The 19108-nt window shown below is 40.2% G+C and overlaps 1 protein-coding gene across 1 annotated transcript in view; it reads left to right on the top strand.

Moving 5' to 3' along the window:
* The first annotated feature begins 267 nt into the window (after positions 1-267).
* The window catches only part of TM9SF3 (transmembrane 9 superfamily member 3), a 57713-nt gene continuing 38872 nt past the window's right edge, over positions 268-19108 (top strand). Inside the window, exons 1-2 of the mRNA XM_043475854.1 lie at positions 268-553; positions 9350-9545. Of these exons, the coding sequence (XP_043331789.1) occupies positions 458-553; positions 9350-9545 (292 nt within the window). The 5' untranslated portion in view covers positions 268-457. The remainder of the gene's footprint in view (positions 554-9349; positions 9546-19108) is intronic.

Here is a 19108-nt window from a genome sequence, read left to right on the forward strand (position 1 = left end):
TTTTGACCCAGGTCGCACAACTAGAACAGAGGCGGCTTCGGCCCTACGCTGAGGGCCAGGCAGCCGCGAGGGGCGCGAGGCTGGGGCCAGTATGCGTGCCGCCAACCTTGGGAGCCGGCGGGCGGACCGGCCGGACCCTCGGGCGGCCCTCAGCGGCCACGGACTCGCGCCTCCCGGGCGGGGCGGCCGGCGGCGGTTGCGGCCCCGCGTCGCGAGGCACTTCCGGCGTGTGCCGGGGTGGCCGGATGACGTGGCTGAGTCAGAGGAAGAGGCAGGGAGGCGCGGGGGGCGGGGGAGGCTCCGGAGCGGGCGGTGACGGCGGCGGCGCGGAGGAGCAAGCGGCTGGGCCCGGGCCCCGTGCGTCTGTCCGCGCCCCGTGGATGCGAATCGGCCGCGGCGGAGGCGGCGGCGGAGGAGGAGTCGGTGGGCCGGCGCCGGGCCGGTGGGAGCGCGGAGGATGAGGCCGCTGCCGGGCGCTCCCGGCGTGGCGGCGGCCGCCGCGCTGTTGCTGCTGCTGCTGCCCCGGGCCCGGGCGGACGAGCACGAGCACACGGTGAGAAGAAGCGCTCCCTGCCGGCGCGGCCGCCTCCGCCCGCTCTCCGCGGCCCGCCGCCTCGGCAGGCCCGGCGCGGCCTGGACGGCTCGGCTCCCCGGCCGAGCCCCGCGGCCGCCTTCCGGTTGGGCCTGGCGGAGCAGGAACCCCGGGAGCGGGGAGGAGGCATTTCCGTGTGCTACCGGGACAGGACTCCACTCTCGAGTGCCTGGGCCTCCTTTCCCCAACCCGGACCTAAATGGCGCCGAACCTCTGAGTCCCGGGGCCCCGGGAGCCGGGAAAGAAGTGGAGTCTGAGGGTCGGGGCTCACTTGGCCGCGGCAGTGGGGGCCGCAGGCAGCCAGTCTCGGGGCTGGTGTCCCCCAGGGAAGGGAGCTGCGCCCGTGCTGCTGGGGGGCTACGACACGGCGGAAGATGGATGCACCACGTATTACTCGTCATACCCTAATCAGGAAATATCCACCACTTAATGGTGCTCACCGGCCTTGATTTCCCCCTCCTGCCCAAACCGGAATCTAACCCTGGCGTGGGGACAACCTTGATAAACTTGAGGTGAAGAGCACTTTACACGTGTACAGGCGCTCAGCCACCGGCATCCGCCTTGGAGGCCTTGTAACTTTCTCCTTACCTCTTCTGGCCCCGAGATGAGGCTCGCGTCCCAGTGGTCTCTAGGGCAGCTTCTGATTGTGCAGGGTCTTAAGTTGCCCTCTTGTCTTGCTGGGAACAGTCGGCTTTGCATTTAGCCTAAAATCGTCGACTGTTCGTTTAATTGGCATTTTCAACGTTAAAGCTTGGATATTAACGACTCTTGTGACTTTCACTTAGGAATGTAATTCACTGGCTTTCGTAATGGTAGGTGTGAGCAGGGCAGTAAAGTCATGTAAATTAGAGGGTGAGTGTGAGTAGTTTGTGTTTTTAGACCTTAACTCATTAATGATATGACTTTGCATGAGAGATTGTGTAGTACTAAATCTGAAAGTCTTCTGTCATTTCTGACAAGTGAGGAAATAAAGCGACCAGAGAAGTCTGTAGGTTAGCTGTGCTCTTCATTTAGTTAACACGAATTCTAAACTTTAAGGTACAGCAACTTCAGACACAGCAACTTCTTATCTGTATATTTTTTAAGTCCGGAGCCGGGGACGTTTTTGTACTGTATTTGTGACTTTTCACCTTAAGATAGTTTTATTCGCAGGTTAAATAGTTTAAAACTTGTCTCAAAGAGTAAGAAGTGTTCATTTCCAATGGGCATTCTTTTGGCCAACGAGTACTAATATTTTAACAGTTTTTTTTGAGCACTTTGGAAAAGTTACCATATAAAACTCGGAATTGTCTCTTTAGTTCCACCGTACAGGCATATAAGCTTAAGAGTAGTATTTTACTTTTATATTATGAAAGTGAAAGTCGCTCAGTCGTGTCCGACTTTCTGCGACCCCGTGGAAATTATACGGTCCATGGAATTCTCCAGAACAGAATACTGGAGTGGGTAGCTTTTCCCTTCTGCAGGGGATCTTCCCAACCCAAGGATCGAACCCAGGTCTCCCGCATTGCAGGCGGATTCTTTACCAGCTGAGCCATAAAGGAAGCCCGAGATACTGGAGTGGGTGGCCTATCCTTCTCCATTGGATCTTCCCAGCCCAGGAATGGAACTGGGGTCTCCTGCATTGCAGGGAGCTTCTTTACCAACTGAGCTATCAGGGAAACCCCTTTTTATATTGTGTTTTATATAAACCGCTGTAATAGGGAAAAAAAACATTAATTAAAATGCTACAAATTGGAGGTGAATAAAAAGATTAATATACAAATTTTAAATGTAAGTGCCAATTTAACTGAAATTTTATGGCAGGAACGTTTAATATTTTAAAACCAGAAATTGAATGTAAAATACTTGATAAAAGGTTTTTGAGAGAATACGTCATGTATGAGAAAATTGTTGGACAAAAAAATGTTGACTCTTTTATTTCAGTCATGTTTACATTGAACTGCTCTCACTTGTTAATACCTATTTTAAAACTTTAGGTATTTAAAAATTATAGGGAAAATAGCATGAAGATATATGTAAAAAATTTAAGTGTCATTATATATTTTTTGGTTATTAGCCAAGATATTTTATTTCTTAAAAGTTTATTGAAAATATTTTTGAAAACTAGACATTCACCTCAAACCGATAATAATACTGAAAAGGGTATGGTCAAGTGACTTTTTTTTTTCCACCAAGAAGGCAAAAGTAGCTAATGAAGACAGAATGATACTGAAGGGAGAGAAAAATTGTCAAGGGAAGGTTACTGAGTAAGTGTTTAATAAATACTTATGAAATTGGATTGTTAACCAAAGAACCATCTAAAAGTTAGAGTTTGCCCTTAAGATTAACTTTCTGTGAAGACAGTTTCTAGATAGAAATAATAGCTAAGCTTTTGTAGCAATATGTGGTAGGCACTGTCCTAAGTACTTAATATGTATTAACTTGTATTTTAAACATGTATTGATAATCTTGTGAAATGAATGGGATTATGTCCTCTGCATAGATGAGAGAATGGGATGGCGAAGAAGTTACTTGCCTGAGGCTGCACAGCTAGTACAGGTAGAGGTAGGATTTGAACTCAGGCAAACTGAATTAATAGTCGCCTACACTCTCATAGGATATGCTCTACAGCCTTTTATCCTTAAAAAATAGGACAGTAAAACAGTTGGTTTCAAATTGAGTTATTTTCGGTATTGAAAATACTTCTAAGTGCTTAAAAGAAATGTTTGGGTAAGCCTGGTTTCATAGGGAATTGTTACTGAGGTTGTGTTTGGTTTAGTGTTAAAGAGGGACGGAAGTGGGCATGTGACCCCTGCAGCCACTTAGTGTGTGCAAGACATAGAGACTGCTTAGCTGAAGGCTGTGCTGTCACCATTTGAAATTCTTAGTACTTGTTTAGAAAGGAGTCTTGCTTGTTTATTTTGTGCTGGGCCCCACAAATTATGTAACTGATCCTAAGACAGAGCAACCAACTACTTAATGCAGTTCCTCAAAGCCCTTGATTTCTCTTACTTTACCTACTGGATTAGGATTCAGCTGACCATTTGAGTCATACGGTATTTTTTTATGTGCTTATTTGTCCAATGCTCTTAATATTCTCAGGAGAATAATGGGAAGGAAACATGCTGCTGTCTTCTGGAATATATACACATGCAGAATATATAAAATGAGTTCCTTTCAGTTTTTAAATTACGGAACATACTCTTAAATAAAAATTAAAGAATACTTTCATGAAAGACAGGTTCTTAATAAATGATTGAAGAGTCATAAAAAGAACATTTAAGAGTGAAAGGTGTATAGGTTATGGCTCATGCTTATTTGGATTTCTGAAAGTTGGAGCACTCGGAAACAACTAGAGTTAGATTATCATGTCTCCTAAGCTTCCTGAGGACTCATTAGAAAGATTGCAAATTGAGAATTTTAGAGCTGGAAAGACTTAGGACCATTGAATTCAAGACTCATTTTCCTAATGACCTGAAGAGGCCCAGTGGCTAGCCCAGGGCCACAGGAAGAGTCTGAGCTACATGATTTCTAGTCCTTGTTTTTTCCACCTGTCTTGTACATATAATTTCCATAGTAATACTATGTAAAAATATCAGCATAAAAAAACCAACAGTCAATGGCACAGGAATCTTAAAAGCATTTTATCATTTACACTGAAGCCTTGACTTATTTTGAGCTCTGTTGCCTCAAGGTCACAAAATCAAAAAATTTTTTTCTGGGTCTGTCATATACCAGGCTCTGTGCTTAGCACAAGTGGTATTTAATCAGTGCTTGTTGAGTGACTTGAGTAATTGGGGAGCTGCCAGGGGTAAGAATATGAAAGGTTGGAAGTTTGATAACCCTGTTGCTTAATGCAGACCATTGTTCATTTAAAATGCATGGTCTTGGGGATGTTGTGTCTTAGGGGCCCTTCCTAGCTTACAATTCCATTTCTTTGTGGCCCATTGTACCTCGTATAGGTAATGTTGGAAGGACCCGCTCTGTGCTTAGGATAGCCTATTCTCAAAATCTGCCATAAGCACTATTACACCACTGGGTTAGAAAAAAGATGTTTGCTTAGACAAATGGAAGCCTTTAGTCTTTATCTCTGTTGGGAGTATGGAACTCTTAAAACATATGTGAAGATTTATAAAGAGGATAAACTGTTTACTACAAGTGAATTTGTGAGTGTTTTAATATAGATCTAGTTTTAGGAAGTGCCAGAATTCATTGTCCTATTTTCAGCTGTACTCTATGGAAGACTAAAAGTTTATTTAGGGATAGGGTTATTTTGAGAGAGAGCAGTTATCTCAAGAGGTATCCAAAAATACACTAATAATTTGTTTGTATTTGCATTCTGATGTATGTGTTTTAAATAATTAAAAGGCATTGAAACTGTGATTTTTGAAACATTTCAGAACTGGATTTTGCTTTCTCAGATATGTATTTTAAAGTAAGCATATATCTTTTCCCTCATCTTATAAAAGTATTGGCATTTGGGAACTTAGTCTGAGTCTTCAGTTCTTTGCCTGTCTACATAAATTCTGATTTCTTTATTCGGATTTTACATGAGATCATCAGTAACATTATCTCCTGAAGTGTTCCTCCTGAGAAAAGGTAATTCACCATGTCTGTCAAGGAGGGAAACTTCTGTACCTGCACTGTCCCAGCACATAAACCGTATTTAAATGAGAGACCCAACATTGGTGACGTCTTGAGAACAAAGGTCATTGCTTTTGAGATTAAAGCACAAGGAGCTTCTTAGGAAGGTTGTTTTTTTTTTTTTTTTTTTTTTACTGTTGGGCAGATTAAAGGCTCAAATGGAAAAGTTGTTCATTGTTTAGCACTTCCTTAGGTGCTTTGTACAGCTGTACTTTCCCCAGATTCCTTTATTTAGTTTTTGCTCTTCAGTTAACTGAAGCTGATTAGGGATTAGCAAAAGTGTAGTCCTAAATTTATAAACGCGATGCAAATTAGAATGATCTTGGACAAATTGTGTAACATCTCTTTCTAGTTTTTTCGAATCTGTAAAATGGGGAAACTCATAGGAGCTGTCTTATAAAGCTTTGAGACATTAAATATTTGTATATATAAAGACCTTAGAACTGCACCCAGAACATGGTATGTCCTTAACAAGAAGCCTCATGGAAGGAACCACCCCCGTGTTCAGGGAACCTCTGATCCACTGCTATGCTTGCTTTACTTTTTCTCTCCCCCTCTTCTGATTATATCCTGCAGGTAAGTTATTAAATTCCATCTTGCTCTTTGGCAACTCAGTTTTTCCGAGGAAAGTATTTATAAAGAGCTTGCTAAGACATGGGATGTTTTGAAAGCAGGTTAGACTAGCCTTTTGGCTGCACCACTGGTGTCTCAGATGGTAAAGAATCTGCCTGCAATGCTGGAGACCTGGATTTGATCATGGGTTGGGAAGATCCCCTGCAGAAGGGAATGGCAACCCACTCCAGTATTCTTGCCTGGAGAATTTAATGGACAGGGGAGCCTGGCGGGCTACAGTCCATGGGGTCGCAAAGAGTTGGACATGACTAAGCGATTCACACTTGTGACCTCCACAGGTGGAGGGGAGAGTCTTACCAGTCCTGTCTTCCCACCAAGTTGGGGAGCCCAGGGACTTTTCTAGCAGCTTAGCGGAAGGAAAGGTTTTTCTCCTTAAAACCTTTCTTCCTTTTGGTATTTTCTTATTTCAAGATCTTTTAAGACACATTTTTCTCTCTCGAAAAAGAACTCTGCCCTTTGGAAATACTTATTCTCAGGGATAATCAAAAACTATAATGAAAAGTAAACATTTTAAATTCTTGAAATTTGTGGTCTGTATAAGAAGCAATGTAAAAGAAACATTTTTAACCTTAATATTCGCCCTAATCGGTGTGTGTATGTGTATGCGTGTTTATGTCTATATAACATATATATATTATTTTTCCCCCAATCCCTGCTTTAGTCCTCTTCCCAGAAGGAATCCTAGGCTACAGAATTGTACACATTTTGTTATAGTACAATTTGCATCATGTCATCAGAACTCTACTACCGCATTAAGGTTTCATGAGTGTTTAAAATGAGTGACGTCAGAATGTGTAGTTAACACACACTATGACCCTTAAATTATTTTAGTCTTATGTTTCAATCTGTGTGAAATAAATGAATGCTCTATTTTAACGAGTGTTAATGTTTTTGTCTATTTTTAAAGGAATATGAGCATTAGGATTTATAGAGAAGGTGTTCTGTTTATTTTCACAAGTTGTTACGTTTACAAAATTCCTGCAGACTCTCAGCAGAATTAATGACAAGAATAGTTCCTCTCTTTCAGGGTTATAATCCTGAATGGATACATGTGATTACCTCTCCTTCTTTCAAAGGATACTATTGCATTCAGTGCACATACTTGAAACTTCTTCTAAGTTGCTAACGACCTTTCATTTCAGCCTTTCTTCAGTGTTTTGTCATCATATTTATTAAATATTTTTTTGTGTACATGATACTATGCAAAAAGCTTTCTACTCTGTGAACAGGTTTCAATTCTATTATAATACCAGCTCTGTTCAGTGGATAGTGATTGGTTTAGAGAACTGTTCTGAGACTTGTTATGCTGTATCTGTATCTGTGCAGAAAGGAATACCTTGATTGATTAGTGCAGTGCGACCTTAAACACTGGACAGAAGGGTGATGTCATATGTATTTTTTCAAGCCCCTAAAGTAACAAGAGTAGTTATGAATGGGATCTGTGGGTACATTAAGACCTTTGATTGGTTTCTTTGTACTTAAAGATTATCTACAGTTTTTCTGGATTCACTTGAAACAGCTTGTGATTTTCCATATTGTTATTCATCCCAATCCTTCTGTGCCAAAGCAAAAATAATCATTCTTTTACTGTTGCTACAATAACTCTTTTTATCTTAATTGTAACACTTACTTCTTCACTGTTAATCATTGACTTTTCTGGATCCACTTTGGACTGTGAACTACTTATAGGACAAGATTTACCTTTATAGCATTAACACCTAGTACTATTCTTAGTACACGTGTCATGTATTCAAAAAGTCAGGTAGTTTTTTATTTCCTTGATGAGGTACCTGAATGATGTCTTAGGACAGTGAGACATCATGTTTGAAGGTGATTAGATCTAAGTCCTAGTTTGATGGTGGTATGAATCAAAAGAGGCAGATGCCTTATATAAGAATAGACAAGTCAACGGTTTTTGGATGCAGGGGAACTTGGAGATTGAGTCTCCGTGTCTGAGAGGATAATACCATTAGAAAAAGTTTTGAGGGGTTGTGTTTGGGTGGGATGAGTTTGTTTTGGAGATGTTGGATTTTGGTGGAAAATGTTTATTCATTTTAGATGGAGGAAAAGTGAAGTGGAAGTCCCTCAGTTGTGTCTGACTCTTTGTGACCCCATGGACTGTTTATGTATAGTCCGTGGAATTCTTCAGGCCAGAATACTGGAGTGGGTAGCCTTTCCCTTCTCCAGGGGATCTTCCCAACCCAGGGATTAAACCCAGGTCTCCCACATTGCGGGTGGATTCTTTACCAGCTGAGCCACAAGGGAAGCCCAAGAATATTGGAGTGGATAGCCTATCCCTTCTCCAGCGGATCTTCCTGACCCAGTAATCGAACTGGGGTCTCCTGCATTGCAGGAGGATTCTTTACCAACTGAGCTATGAGGGAAGCCATTAGATGGAGGACTGGGAGTAATGTTTGGTATTTGGGCTGGTTGGATAGGTTTCTCTTTTATATGCTCCATAGCACACTGCCTGATTATAATTGCTCATTCAGTGTCCATCTTTTTGTTTAGGCTCTAAGCTCTAGTAGGGCAGGAAATGTGTCTTGTTCAAAGCTGTCTCAGTTGTGAACACAATTATTGGCACATAGTAGGTACTCAGTAAATAGTTGTTTGGTGATATAAGTTCTGCACTGTTAGTTGACAAGCTGCGTCTTATGTTGTCTTTCATTTATATTGCTAATTAGGATTATTAGTTTTAAAATCACTCAGGTAACCACTCTTCATAGAATCATTGGAATTTTAAACTTGAGGAGATCTTAGAAATCTTTGGCAGTTCCCCAGTTGGACCCTGGAAAGGTGAAGTCACCCAAAGTCATTGGACCACAGCACAAGTTTAGCTACGTAAAGTATTCACTGATGGGTAAAGCCATAATTGTTTATTCAAAGAAATTTGCATGCAGTAGCTGTGTTTCAGGCTGATAAAGGGAAAGATAGAATGATGACTTGGATGAGTTGTGGAGGTTGCATAGTATGGCTTTCTCTTCCTCTTTGGTCATTTCCTCCTTTTGACCAATGATTGTGGGGGGGGCGGGAGGTGAGAGTTTATTTGTGCTTGCTGACAACATTAGATTTTTGGAGTTTCCAGTGATTAGGTTCTGGATAAACTACTGATTTTGTTTCCTCCTCCTTTGTCCACGTTAGCATAGTGAATCATGTCGGTTCTAGGTTTATCATTATGTGATAGTGTAAATATTAAGTATAAACATATTCTTACAGGTTATTGGAGTTTATTTAAACTGTATCTTCTATGAAACAAAGTCTGGAAAACATGAATCTGCCTGAGACCATAATCAGAATACATCATTTTAAAATTCACCAAATTTCATTTTTAATGTGTAGAAACTGATCATCATTTTGAAACAAGCTTCCAGCATTTTATTTTAAAGCTTCCAAAACTGAGATAGTACATTTTTGTTTAGAATAAATAGCAAAATATGCCCTTAACTTGAATTAGGTTTTTTAAGAAAACATATTCTTACTTGCTTTTTTGGTTTGTTTCAGTATCAGGATAAAGAGGAAGTTGTCTTATGGATGAATACTGTTGGGCCCTACCATAATCGCCAAGAGACATATAAGTACTTTTCACTTCCATTCTGTGTGGGGTCAAAAAAAAGTATCAGTCATTACCATGAAACTCTGGGAGAAGCACTTCAAGGAGTTGAATTGGAATTTAGTGGTCTGGATATTAAATTCAAAGGTACGTAAACCGTAATAGTCCTTGTGATAAAAGTTAGACTGTAGACGAGGATTTCTCAACATTGGCGTTATTGATGTTGGGTCCAGATGATTCTTTGCCAGGGTGTGGGGGTGGGCTGTCTTGTACATGGTGGGACGCTGAGCAGAGCTCCTGGCCTCTACCCTCTAGATGCCAGTGGCACGTCCCAGTTGGGACAGTCGAAACATTTTTAAACATCGGTAATCACCCTTGTTTGAGATCCACTGCTCCAGACTCTAAAAGATGTTTTTATCTTTAAGTTATGTGTATTATATTTAGAAAAGTATAATAGTAACAAAGATTTGTTTTGAATATTTATAAAATATTCATGAATCTTGTTAATAAAATTACATTTCCTTACCATATTTATTTCTGAAAGGTGTTTTCTAATAAATCTTTTAGTGATTGGACATAATGTGTTTGGGGAAAGCCTTCATTGATTCCTAATGGAGTCATTTCCAGAGGTGCAGAGATGTAATGGGCTGTATGGATACTTAAGAATTACGTGTAAAGTCTCCAGTTCACGTTTGTGCTGTTGGCTCAGTGTGTGTCAGTGTAGTATTGCTTCATCCTCTCAACACCTGTTTAGTGCGGTTTAAAATTTTAAGTCAAAGACTTGTTAAAATTGGGGGTGGGGGTGAAAATCCCCTGTAGCTATTTATTATTTGTTTTATCATTGCCCAAGAGTGTGTTTATACGTTTTATTTTTCTCTGTGAAGTTTGTCCCAGCAGGTATTTCCTGCATGGACATTTTTACCTGGTGGGCAGACACCTGAGTAATTGAATTTTTGCAGGATCTTTGATTAGGTGTCTTGATGTCTGAATAGAGCATGGATCTTGTAATCAGAAGCTTTGAATTTTAATCCTGTTTCTTTTACTCTATTGATTTTAGTAAAGTTGTTTACTCCAATTTTAACTTTATTGTCTACATGTATGAAATGAGTAGTAATGGCCCTCTGATATTTTTAGCCTTTTGGGAAGAGAGTGTAAAATGAGATATTTTAAAGATAATATTTTGAATGTAATGTTTAATTTTGATTTGTTAAATTCTGTTGTTCTTAGGATGTTTTTCCCTATTGTTGAAAATAGGTATATGCATTTACATTTTTTTTCTGTATTATTCCTTGGGGTTTAATTATAAAATTAAGTTTAAACCACAGTGGCATGGCCTGTAACTTTATGAATTATTATAACATGCCCTGAGGCTTGCTTTAATTTAATGAGGTAATTTATTTAATCAGAAATAAGGAGGAAACTTAGAATATGCAGTCTTTGAGAGCCTCAGTACTACATTTATTCACATACTCTCTCCTCTTCCATATTTGATACTTATGTCTAATTTATTAAAAAGGAACCAGAGGAAAAAATAGGCAAAAACCCTGAGTCCTTCGTTGCTACTATGAACAGATTTCATACCTTTTTGAAATCTTCACATTTACTAACTAAAGAAGAGTTACTCATTCAGCTGCCTTAACGATTCTTATTTTATTAGTTTCTTGAAGCTGAGATGGAAAGATTATTTAGATAGAGAGGGATGGTTTTCATGGGTTGTAGAAGTGGAATTTATTTTCCTTTCAGACTAAACACTTTTAGATGAAAAGAGTCAGAACTGGCTGATGTTACTCCCTAAGAGTTGGCAGTTCCTTGGAGTTCTGTCAACCCTGCACTCCGGCATGGATATGCTGCTAAAGGAACTGCCATGTTACGTGGTCCAGATGCAATAGAAAATGCTAATAAGATTTCTCTTTCAGTTGTAGATCCTTGCTCTCCCTGTTCAGAGATAAAGTTGATCATGCTTTGAAAAGTGTTTTGTGGGGTTTCTTGGTTGTTCTTGTATCGTAGAATTTTAAAGGTGGGATGGACCTTACAGATTGTGTCATCTGATTTCCTCTCAGGGAGGCCCAGAGATGAAACGATTTACCTAAGGCATACCGCAGCATGCTAATGCTTGTGGAAACTTGAGCGTTCTGTCCCTGTGTGAACTGTAGAAGTATTTATATTGTTAATCTTTCATCCCTTAAGTATTTGATTTTTAAAGGTTCTTCTGAAGGCATATTCAAGTAAGATAATACAATTTTGGAAATACTGTGACACTAGGGAAAACTATCTATATACAGATACAGATACACACTTAGGTGTGCATTCACACAAACATAAGTTTTTTTTTTAACCTAGCAGATTCTGTCAGGCTAAATGGATTGGTGGTGTTTCGTAAAATGAAGGTCACTAAATAGATGGTGGTGCAATGGTAAAGAACCCGCCTGCTAGTGTAGGAGACAGAAGAGACTCAGGTTTGATCCCTGGGTCATGAAGATGCCCTGGAGCAGGAAATGGCAACTCTCTCCCGTCTTCTTGCCTGGAGAATCCCATGGACGGAGGAGCCTGGAGGGCTGCAGTACATGGGGTTGCCAAGAGTCAGACATGACTCAGCATTCTTAGAGGAGAGGGTGGTAGTTTTGAGTCTGATGTAGGACACCCCTCTCTCAAGGTTTTATGGACAACTTTGTTTTTTCCTTGCTTAATAGTTTTTATGCTACCACTTAGCAAAATGCTGCATCGAGAACATTTAGAGAAAGTTAGAAAGAAAAGGGCATACTCAAGGTGGGTATCTTTGAGTGAGACTTGAAATCATTACCCTGTAATTTTCAAGGGTACCTCTCTCTTAGAGTCTTGTTTTTATGGAGTGGAAAGAACATGTGCTTTAGAGTCAGAGACTTGATGCATCTCAGCTCTGCCTCTGCCTATCTATATGGTTCTGGACAAATTATTCAGCCTCTTTAATCTTACTTTCCTCATCTGTGAAATGAGGGAAATAATATTCACTTGATAGAATCATCAGATTTAAATGAGATAATGCATATACATCATTTATCAAAGTTCCTGAAAGTTTACATTCAGGAAAAGGTCATTGTTATGAATACTAATAGCACATAGTGTGTGTCTGTACTTCAGACTTGATTTTGTATTAGCAATTATGAAATGTTAATTGACTAAATTATAAAATTCAATTATAAAACAATAATTGAGTTTATTGACTATAGTATAGGATTTGACTTATCCTCAAGCTGCTGCACTAGCCTGCTGGGTGGTTTAGTTACTTCCCCAGGGGCAAGGACAATTGAATTCTTATTCACTGCTGCATCCTTAGCTATTAAGTTATAGTGAGCTCTAATAAATTGTCTGGCATCTAGTTTGTGCCTACTTTTCTTTATACCTGGTTCATTAATGATCTTTAGATCTGGAATAGTTATTTTTGTTTGTTTGTTTAAGGTTTTTATTTTGTATTAGGGTATAAACAATTAACAGTGTTGTGGTAGTTTCAGATGAACAGCAAAGGGACTCAGCCATACATATACATGTATCTCCTCTCTCCCAAACACCCCCCATCCAGGCTGGCACAGAACATCAAGCACGAGTTCCGTGTGCTGCACAGTGGGTCTTCATGAGTCATCCATTTAAACACAGCGGTGTGTACATGACCTTCCCAAAGCCCTTAACTAGCGCTTCCCCTGGCAACCATAGGTTTGGTTTCTAAGTCTGTGAGTCTCTTTCTGTTTAGTAGGTAAGTTCATTTGTGTCGTTTCTTTTTAGATTCCACATATGAGGGATGTCATTTGATATTTCTTTGTCTGGCTTACATCACTCAGTAAGATGTAAGATGGACTCTCTAGGTCCGTCCAGGTTGCTGCAAATGGCATCATTCCATTCTTTCTAAAGGCTGTGTGATATTCTGTTGTAGCTATGTCCCACATCTTCTTTTTCCATTCCCTGGTCAGTGGACATTTAGGTTGCTTCCATGTCTTGGCTATTGTAAACAGTGCTGCAGTGAACATCGGGGTGCGTGTATCCTTTTGGATCATGTTTTTCTATGGTTATATGCCCAGGAGTGGGATTGCAGGGTCATGTGGTAGCTCTGTTTTTAGTTTTTTAAGGAACCTTCATACTACTCTCCATAGTGGCTCTACTAACTTACGTTCCCACCAATAGTGCAGGAGAGTTCCCTTTTCTCCACATCCTCTCCAGCATTTGTTGTTTGTGGATTTCTTTGGTGATAGCCATTCTGACTGGTGTGAGCTGATATCTCATTATAGTTTTGATTTGCATTTCTCTAATAACTAGCAGTGCTGAACTAGAATAGTAATTCTTAAGCAGGGGAGGTAACCAAACACTCCATTCCCTCTCTTACAAGAATTCTTGCAGTATAATGAACAATTAATATAAATATAAATTTATAAATATATATACAATATATATAAATATATATATTGTATATATATTTATAAATATCATATAAATATAAATATTAATTGTTGAAAAGTTGATGGATTCCTTCCTCCTGTTTATTTTATTGATCTTCCCTTGAACTTTCTCTTCCTTGAATATTCCAAGTTAACAGAGGGGTTAACTTATCTTACTGGTATTTCTTCTACTTCTCTAGAGTGAAATGGTGAGTACTGCAGATATGGAGATATACCAGGGGCTGTTTAAGACTCTTGTGTATTTCTACTCAGTGATTCTCAATCTTGTCTATTTTCATCCTTGAAATAAACTTATAGAGGTGTATTATACCTATTTTTCAGATGAGGAAGTTGGGGCCCAGAGATGAAGTAAACTTGTTTAAGGATTCACAGGTGAAAAGTGGGGGGAGTGAGAATGTGAACTGAGCAGTCCAGGGTTAGAGTTTGAGCTTTAACCAATTTGAGTTTTAACCACTCTGCAGTATTTTCCTCCAGATATCTGTTCAGGTTGGTGAGGCCTGATTGCCAAAGGGTGGGGAAAGGACTTGGGAGGCTGCAGGTCCTTTCAGCCTGAATGAAGATTTTTGTTTTTGATAACCCCACCCCATCTCCAGTCCCTGGATTCTCCTGTTCCTGCTCTTCTGAGGCTGGAGCCTCTCTGCTGAAGTTCTCTAGGGCAAGTGCTTCTGGTCAACTGCAGGGGCAAGTTGAGGGTATTCATCTGGTTCTGTGATGGGTGGAGGAGGGGACCTGGGCATCCAAGTCCTCCATAAACGTAGTTTCATACAGTGTGTTCAGCCCTGTGTCTGTCTGTCCTCCACCTTTCAATGTCTGTGGTGCCTCCAAGTCCTCTGAGTGTGTCTCCTGTGTGCCTTCTGTTAGTTTCCTCTGCCTTATTAGTCATTGCCATCTTCCATTTGTTTTCCATTTCCTCAACGTTTATTGAAATCTTTTCTCACTGTTTTCCTTTCTGTCCTTGTGCACCAACATTCTTTTTATTCCTTTATTGACATTTTAATAGAGTTTCGAAGGTAAAAGACACTTGTGGTTAATCTGCCTTGTTTAATTGGAAGTGGGAACTTGATGCAATATTTTGTCCTATTGGCTTCAACTGAAGTGTTTTAGCTCAACCAGGCAATTTGAATCTTATATTAAATCTTGACTAGATATTTTGAATTCATGGTATTAGCAATTTTTTAAACTTTACACTAACTGAAAATTTGATAAGCACGGTCTTTCTGTAAGTTCTTATTCAAACCATTGCTAACGTTTTCTTCAGATTGACATCTGTCTTTTTTGTTTTCAAAACAATGTGTGTGTATATATATATATTTTTTTGATTTTAACAGTGATATAGGATCAATGTACAAAATTTAGAAACTACAGAGAAGTGTAAAGAGTATAAAAATCACCTGGATATAAATACTAGTAATAGTTTCTTCTTTTTTTCTGAGCATCTTTACAATCACTTGCATTATTTAAGATTTTGAATATTGGGTTCATGTTATTAGTATGATTTTTAAAATGTATTTAATGAGCATTTACGTAATGTTTATTGTGTGCCAGATACTGTTCTGAGCACTTGCTCATTTAATGTTATGTATTAATTAGTTTTTAATCTTTTTTTCTTAACATCTTATAAGCTTGTCTTCAGATTGTTAATTACTGTTTAAAATGTTTTTATTTAGTTTTCTGTAAGTGGATATTATAATTTCCCCCCATTTCCCAGTGCCAGTTTACTCATTATTTTCTTTCCTTCCTTCCCCCTCCCCTTTTTTTCTGTTAGAAATAATGATATTTGTCTATACTAGCACATAAGTACTTTATTTCATCTTTGAATCTTTCATTAGGTTAAATTCTTAGAAGTAGAATTACTGAATCAAAAGGTATACATGGCTTTTGTTTTTACATGTTGCCAGATAGCCATCTAGGAAAAAATTATACAGATTATCCTGCCAGTCAGTTGGGTCAGTTAGTATTGTTTATGTACATGGTTATTAATTAACAGTGAAAATGCCAGTTTTTCAGTCCTTTTTTAAAAGGTTCATTCAGCAGTTTTTCAGTGCTTATTGTATTCCAGAGCCCTATGATAGGCTCTGGGTATACAAAGTTGAGTAAGAAGCTATGGCTTCAGGGGTCTGTAGACCCTCTGGAATTGTACTTTTAACTTTGAGTGAATATGCATTTCGGGGGATAAGGGAGATATCACTTTCATTTGATTTTCAGAGAGGTACTTATAGTCACTATCTGTGACTATATGGGCACTTGTCCTTAAAACAGCTCTGGGACAGAGATAGCGTAGATGTTATCTCTTTTACAGTTGAGAAACCTGAGGGTCACAGAGGTTAAGTGAATTGCTTTTATTCACAAAGGGGCTTCCCTGGTGGCTCAGAGGTTAAAGCATCTGCCTGCAATGTGGGAGACCTGGGTTTGATCCCTGGGTTGGGAAGATTCCCTGGAGAAGGAAATGGCAACCCACTCCAGTATTCTTGCCTGGAGAATCCTATGGACGGAGGAGCCTGGTGGGCTACAGTCCACGGGGTCGCAAAGAGTCGGAAACGACTGAGCGACTTCACTTCACTTCACGTAATGATGCCCAGACTAAAATCCAAGTTTCTGCCCATTTTTCTATCATTTGTCTATAGTGACTTCATGAGAAACTGCTGAGTGCTGCTGAATTTGAGAGAATATTTTTGATTTTCCAATTCAGTAATGCAATCAAAAGAGAAAGTAAACAAAGGAAGGCGTGATATGTTCTTAGAGAACTCATGAATAATTATCACATTCTTTTTTCAGTGCTTTCACTGTTTATTCAGTTATTAGTCTGGAGTGTTGTTGAGAATTGATGACAGATTTACTGGCATGTAGTTTCCAGAAATACCCTTGCTTTCTGTTTGGAAGATCAGTGTTGACATTTGCCACTTTATAACTTTGGTTTTCTTTTTCCCCCATAAAAAAAAAAAAATTGCATTGGTAAGATCTTAATTGCATCCTCTTCAGGATTCATAGGTGTGTATTTCATGTGAGAAGAGTATGTTATTGTTGTTTAGTTGCTAAGTTGTGTGCAACTCCCCTGCGAACCCATGGACTATAGTCCACCAGGCTCTCTGTCCATGGGATTTCCCAGGCAAGAATATTGGAGCAGGTGAGGGTATATCCTATTGTAATTTTAAAGTCGTGATTTGTGGTGATGGATGTTTCAGATTGTGTTCCAGTCATGTAGAGTGCTGAGTAGTGATTTGGTATATTCAGTTTAGACATTACGTTCCTTGTCTTCAAAGTGGCTTTCTCCAGAGGGAAGTGCTTGTTTCAGTTGAGCGACCAAGCTCTTCAGTTATTGGTGATGTTTGTATTTGCTTACATGCTTGGAAGAGGAATTCATTCAAATATGACGAACCTAGGTCCTTATTATAGCCTGCCATAATGATGTTTTCTCTTTTACCTCAGTATTTATTTTCTAGATTTTATATCACTGAAAGATAGTCTTCAAGACTGCTTTATCGCTTCTTCTGAGATACTCAGCTGAGAAATTTCATTTGTTTATATTGGTGTTTTCTCCTTACACCCACACACATCCATACCCCCCTCCCCACATTCACAGGCAGATGCATGTATGTGTGCATACTTAGTAATTTCCTTTGTCAAATAAATGGAAAATCATGCTCTTAAAATTTGTTAAAATGTTTTGTTTATTTGTTCAGTGCTTGCTCTGTGCAGGATACTGAAACAGGCAGAGCTGGGGCTGAAAAAGGTTCTGATCAGTTATAGACTGATCAGTTATAGACTTGCTCTCAAGACCTCATGGTCTTTTTGAGAATCTGAGGTACTGGTGTGAGATTCTAGGTGGTGCAGGCCTAGGTCCTGTAGGAGGTATGGAAAGAAAGCCGTGGGGCTTCAGTGAAGGGGCAGGCTGAGTGGTTTGAGCAGTGAAAGGGTTGGGGAATCAGATCACTCTGCGGGGGACAGGGTTGAGAAATGGGAAGGATTCTAGGATAGACACGTGAGGTGGGGTTTACTCTACAAACAGAAAAATCCAGAGGCCCTGGGAGCACAAGGGATGTGGGGACTGCAGGTGGTTGACTTTCTCTGGAGTATAGGGAGAGAGGATGGTAGATAGTTGGGAAAGAGAGGGTTAAGCTAAAGTTCAGACTGTGAGGAATCTTTTCAAAGCTTCATATGGGTAAATGTCATATTGTATACCTCATAACTTCATTGGGGAAATTACTGCATTGTTAATGACAGTTATCAGTGAATGTCTGATTTAACACGCGGAGTTTGATGGCCTTGCAGAGGTAGCTGTGAGTTCTCCCACGGCCACTGGGGCCATTCGTTGCTGCTCAACCTGGACCTTCCTGTGGTTCTGGCTCTCCCCTCTGTAGCTCCAGTTGCCTGCTGCCCTTGGTGCATTAACACAATCTGTGGAAATCCCATTTGGAGCCCTCTTGCTGGCAGTTCTCTTAGCTCCTTTTGTAGTAATCTCTTTCTTAATTCTCTCTTCCTTCTCCTGTGCTCAGTCTCAGTTTTTGCCATTATGAAAACCCTCAATTTCTTGCTGCCTTGAAAGGGCCTGCGGAGAAGGAAAGCATGTATAGGAGCCACTGTTGTTGGATTGTTGCTTTGTTCACTCGCCCCGTCATGTCTGACTCTTTTCGATCCCATGAACTGGAGCATGCCAGGCCTCTCTGTCCCCCACCATCTCCCAAAGTTTGCCCAAGTTCATGTCTACTGCTTCAGTGATGCCATCCAGCCATCTCATCCTCTTCTCCTTCTACCCTCAATCTTTCCCAGCATCAGGGTCTTTTCCAGTGACTCAGCTGTTCGCATCAGGTGACCAAAATAATGGAGTTTCAGTTTCAGCATCAGTCCTTCCAACGAGTATTCAGGGTTGATTTCCCTTAAGATTGACTGGTTTTATCTCCTTGCTGTCGAAGGGACTCTCAGGAGTCTTCTCCAGTACCACAGTTCAAAGGCATCAATTCTTCGGTGCTCCACCTTCTTTATGGTCCAGCTCTCACAACCGTACATTGTGACCCCTAGGAAGACCATAGCCTTGACTATACAGATCTTTGCTGGCAGAGTAATGTCTTAGCTTTTCAACACACCGTCTAGGTTTGTCATAGCTTTCCTGCCAAGAAGCAAATATCTTCTGATTTCATGGCTGCTGTCACCATCTGCAGTGATTTTAGAGCCTAAGAAGAGGAAATCTGTCACTACTTCTACCTTTTCCCCTTCTATTTGCCATGAAATAATTAATGCTTTTGAACTGTGGTGTTGGAGAAGACTCTTGAGAATCCCTTGAACTGCAAG

The sequence above is a fragment of the Cervus canadensis genome, chromosome 8 (assembly GCF_019320065.1).
Source record: "Cervus canadensis isolate Bull #8, Minnesota chromosome 8, ASM1932006v1, whole genome shotgun sequence".
Taxonomy (NCBI): Eukaryota; Metazoa; Chordata; class Mammalia; order Artiodactyla; family Cervidae; genus Cervus; species Cervus canadensis.